The 4,730-nt window shown below is 53.7% G+C and overlaps 1 protein-coding gene across 1 annotated transcript in view; it reads right to left on the bottom strand.

The window, feature by feature from the left end:
• Nucleotides 1-3,723, bottom strand: part of BBA_10249 (kynurenine 3-monooxygenase) — a gene marked incomplete at both ends in the record, with an annotated part of 3,881 nt that extends 158 nt beyond the window's left edge. Inside the window, 7 exons of the mRNA XM_008605346.1 lie at nt 32-576; nt 643-1,041; nt 1,103-1,327; nt 1,417-1,662; nt 2,095-2,266; nt 2,887-2,965; nt 3,012-3,723. Coding sequence (XP_008603568.1) covers nt 32-576; nt 643-1,041; nt 1,103-1,327; nt 1,417-1,662; nt 2,095-2,266; nt 2,887-2,965; nt 3,012-3,723 — 2,378 coding nt within the window. The remainder of the gene's footprint in view (nt 1-31; nt 577-642; nt 1,042-1,102; nt 1,328-1,416; nt 1,663-2,094; nt 2,267-2,886; nt 2,966-3,011) is intronic.
• Between the last annotated feature and the right edge of the window lie 1,007 nt (nt 3,724-4,730).

Raw genomic sequence — 4,730 nt, 5'->3', positions numbered from 1 at the left:
CTGCCATCCGAGGGACGGAAAAGTGGCGTACATGAATCCCTCCAGAGCCTTGCGAAGCTTATATAGAGTGGATTGAGATGTTCGCATTTCTCGGTAGTTCTGCATCGCCAGGTCGTTGATGGTGTGGGCATCCCGCCAGCGGCTAGCGGAGTACTCCGCCAGTGCCCGCCCGCAAATTTTCGCAGCCCTGCTGGACGAGTTGTTGTTTTCGTCGTCTTCACCTTGTTCACCGCGCAAAGCCGCCCCTGTCGCATGCGCGTGCTTATCCAGCACGGAAAACAGAAGACGGACATCCTCCATGCCCGCGTCCATGCCTTGGCCATAGAAAGGAGCCATGGCGTGCGCTGCGTCACCCACGATGACGCCAGACGACCCGAAATGGAACGGCCTGCATTTGATGCTGACCAGCGACCGATGCGGGCACTCGCTGAACGATCGGATCAGGGACGTGTCAGAGATGTGATTGCGGACGCCCGGAAAGTTTGCGTCGAAAAATGGCAGGATTCGTGATTCGTCGGCTGCCAATGCCGCAAAGCGGCTCGCTGGCATAAAAAGGGTGCAGGTAAACGAACCGTCCTGAGCCAGTCAGCGACGATGGACGATGAATCTTTTGTTGTGCAGGAGGCAGCCAGATGTCGTTACCTTGTTGGGAGTGGCGATAAACATGGAATCTTCCGCGGGCCAGATGTGCAGGTGGCTCGGTGAGATCTTCCATGCGTGCGCTGTGTCGCCCCGAACCTTGCCAGGCTTCATACGGAGCTCGCACCAGAGGACATCGAGGTACTCGTGCTGGTAGTCCATGCGAGAAATCTTCATCATATGGTAGCGGACAGCAGAGTGCGCGCCGTCAGCACCGACCATAATGTCAAACTTGACCTCTATGCTCAGGGAGAGCCAGTCTCGATCCTCCACCAGGGCCGTGCAGCTATGAAAGTCGACATGGATGAGCTTATGGTTGAAGAATAGCTTTACGTTGGGAAGCCCGTCGAGGCAGTCAAGAAGGTTGGCATTGAGAGCTGCCCGATCGATGGCGAAGTTGGTCTGCCACAATCGGCCGTTAGCTCAAAACATCAGGTCGCTGCTGCGACTGGCCGCCACCTACTCTCCCCAAGGCATCGAAATCCTGAGATACCTCGTAGAGGTCCCCGGACACCGTTTTTCCGTGGGTCATTCTGCCCCGCATAGGCACGGAGGCATCAAGGACGCGTTGGAGGAGCTCTGGCTGCCCCGCGTGACGCAAGGCGTTCATGCCGCGCTCCGAGAGAGCGAGGTTGATGAACTTTCCGGGGCTGAGGCGGCCAACGCCAGGATCACGAAGATATGTGGACTGTCAGCACTTGAGTAAAATGGGAGAGTTGTGAGGCCGGCACGAGGGCTTGCCTGAAAGAAAGACGTACCTGGGCGTAGCTCATAGACCTCAACAACGTAGCCTCGCTGAGCGGCATAGAGCGCTGCCAATGCCCCAACCGGGCCGGCACCGACAATGACCATTTTCTGTGGGCGCGTCATGATAGCAGTGAGATGATGAGACGAGCCGCCAGTCGAGCGCTTGCGGTCAATCGAGATTGCTGATGCAGGAGAGCGATTGCTGAGAACGCAAAAGGACAGTATTCGCTGCGGAAATATATGTGCGTGCTGCACGAATGTAAGAACAAGCTCAAACTATATTTGATACAGTACACACCTAATCGCACTCAACAACGCCTTTTTCTGACGTCAAAGCCGGAATCCCTTTCGTAGCTGATTCTGGCTGCTAGTTGTCCATCACGCGCTTTCCGACACGGCTTTCTTCCGTATACGGGCGGCCCACGATGGAGCACGCTCGGCGGCAAGTTGTTACCGCATCAGGAGCCCATACTGCCTAAGGCATCAATGTTATGGCAAGCCGGAAAGCGACTTGAACTAGGTACGTTCCTGTTCGCAGGTTGCTCCAGAGGCGCTACGGTACCACTGCTCAAGTTCATGATGAACGCGTCATACGATGTTCTTGTCACTGCATCATCTGGCCATTTCAGCGCAGCACTGATGCTGAATCTGCCGTCGCTTGGTTTTAGGCCGTTTGGCGTCGACATCCTGCCCTCTGCGACAACGAACCAGACCGGCAGCATCACGTCGAGCGAGTTCATATCCTCTATCCTCTGCGGCAGCCGCATCAAACATACCATACACGTCGCCACTCTGCACAAACCCCACGTGAAAGCCCACTCCAAGCAAGAATTCGTCGATACCAACGCCTCTGACTCGCCCTTCTTGAACGGCCGCGGAACTAGTGCCTCAGATCGAGAGTTTCTCGTTCATAAGCACTCCTAGCAGCTTTGGGGCTGCGCTGAGTCCGCCGCCGGGATCGCGAGTCTGTGGTGTCTCGGCCGAAGAACAGATATGGCGTGACGAAAGTCGTGGCAGAGGATTTGTGTTTTCTGAAGCAGAAGCAGACTGGCCTCCTTGTTTTGTATAGAGGGCGACAACCTTAACGTGATGTAGTTGGCGTACCGGCGGGTCGACATTGACGATGCAGTGGCTGCGTGTGTTTGTGCGATGAAGAGGGCGAGGAGACGTTAGTAGGCTCGGACAAAGAGCCGCAGGCAGTGATACAGCGAGTTTGTCCCGCGGTGGAGAATGTCTTGAAAGAGAAAGGCTGAAAATATCTGCGTCGTCTGGATAGATGTACGATTCGAGAAAACCTATGGAGGTGCTGGGAGGCCAACCGGAATATAAATTTCCAGCAGCGGCCAAGCTTCTCGTACAGGGTCACGACATTGCAGCTCACCGGCTACACGAAGCAGGAATGCCCCTAAAAACTGCTTCTGGAGCAGACTTTGTTTCGCTTTGGCCTCTCAAATGGAAGATTCCATGTGAGGTTTCCGGTGGCACCCCCCATTCACACACTACAAAGGTCTTAGGCTGAATTCCACACAATCCAAAATGCCAGAGCCACCTCGCCCTTCATTATTATGGTCGTCATTGCCTAGGACCGGTTAGCACGGCCCATAAACTATGAAGGGTAGACTGACAATACTCCCATAGGTTCCACAGATGTACGCACGGCCATAGCGCTCTGTTAAAAACTTGCATCGAGTCGGTTGGCATGCCTCCGGTTGGTCTGATGAACATCACGTCTCTCCGGGTCGCGCCGCCTTCTGGGTCGCAAGTCGCCGGATTGACTTGGAACAGCATCTTCAGGCCGCCATATGTCACTGTCGAAGAGATTCTTGTGGGTGTGGCTAAACTAGTATGGACGCCGCAAAAGCTGAAAACCTGATTCATCACTACGGCAGATTTCGACACTGGCTGCCCGGTGGTATAGCAAGAAGTAGCAGTTGCCACCTGTGGAGACCGTGAGGCCGCGGCAATTGTGGCATTTCCCGTCTTAGCTTGGGTACTTGTCGATGAAAGCCCTGTCGGCGTTGCTCTAGTGGCTCCCCCTATGCCCGAGAGAGGCGTCGTGCAAGTTGTGACAATTTGTTGCGGTGGTGGGTCTTTCACAAGGTAACCTCTGTCGTATCGGAACCCCGACGGTGCGGTACTTTCATATACCACTGTATACGTGTTAAATGCGAGGATCGTGTTGATATCTTCCACACTGAGTGTGTTCAGAGATTTAAACTCATCTGCAACATTAGTGCCGAGCATCAAGACCTCATCGCCGCAGTCAGGCACCCAAAGAGCCGTCTGCTGGGCTACAGCGAGTGCACCGCAGGTGATTACCAGCGAGGTGGCCTTCATGCTTCGGTTCGCGGGCTCCAAATTGTTCGTCTCCGTCTGATGATATATTAATACATACAGCACTTATTCTTTGTGGGAATATAAGTCTGTAGACTTTGTGCGATGACCGCTGCTCTCAGCCCATTCTGGCTTACAAAAGCATTGCCAACCAGATAAGGTCGTGCCATATTAGGCTGCTACAGGCGCGTGCGCAAATGTGGCAGTTGATTTCACAGACTTTCCTGAAGAGTTTCTGACTTGATTTGGGAATGAACTTCAGAGCCAAGAATGCCTTCTGCAGTATGGCGAGCATTTTCTTCGTCGGAAGAAACAGATTAAGAGACAGCTACAAGCACGAAGTGGCTACAGTTATCAGCTTTCTACCCCGCTGCTAGCGGGTAGCCCTCCACCAATCAGCTGGCTGAGGGTAGCTTAATCGGGACTGGCTTCGCAAGCCTTACCATGTTTTGCGCCTCTTCCCGCTGCTAGCCAGCACCGCAAAGTAGGCAGGCCCTCTCTCTCAGCAGTAAGTGGCCACGGTGATGAAGATGAGCTGCGGACACTGCACAATAAAAGGTGTGGGTAAATAACAGCCCAGCTATTATATACCGAAAATGCTTCTGTCAATGTACATATTTAGGAAGCACAATTCATGCAGGGTAGTATAGGTTTAGCGTCCGCAAACTGATCTTAGTCAATGTTGATCAGTGGCCTCGTTCTGCTGAGACAGACCAGGCCGCCCGCGCCTGCCCCACCCGCCCAATTTCGGTTTTTTTACATCGAAATTGGGGGACGCGGTGAACTGGGGTGTACCTGTTTTGCGAACAAGCCACGAACGATGGCGGATTCCGCCGGCGCACGGAGCCTTCTGACTGTTCCAAATGCTCTTCTACTTATCGTCATAGTCAAAATTGGACTCTCGGCCTGGAGTAGGTGATCACAGTCTGCTATGTCGTGGAACCCACAAGACGCTTACATTTGACGGTCGTGATTGATAGAACAGATGATCCGGGAGGTGCTTGCATATA

The sequence above is a fragment of the Beauveria bassiana genome, assembly GCF_000280675.1.
Source record: "Beauveria bassiana ARSEF 2860 unplaced genomic scaffold BBA_S00108, whole genome shotgun sequence".
In the NCBI taxonomy this organism is placed as follows: Eukaryota; Fungi; Ascomycota; class Sordariomycetes; order Hypocreales; family Cordycipitaceae; genus Beauveria; species Beauveria bassiana.
This window is presented reverse-complemented; position numbering and strand designations above follow the sequence as displayed.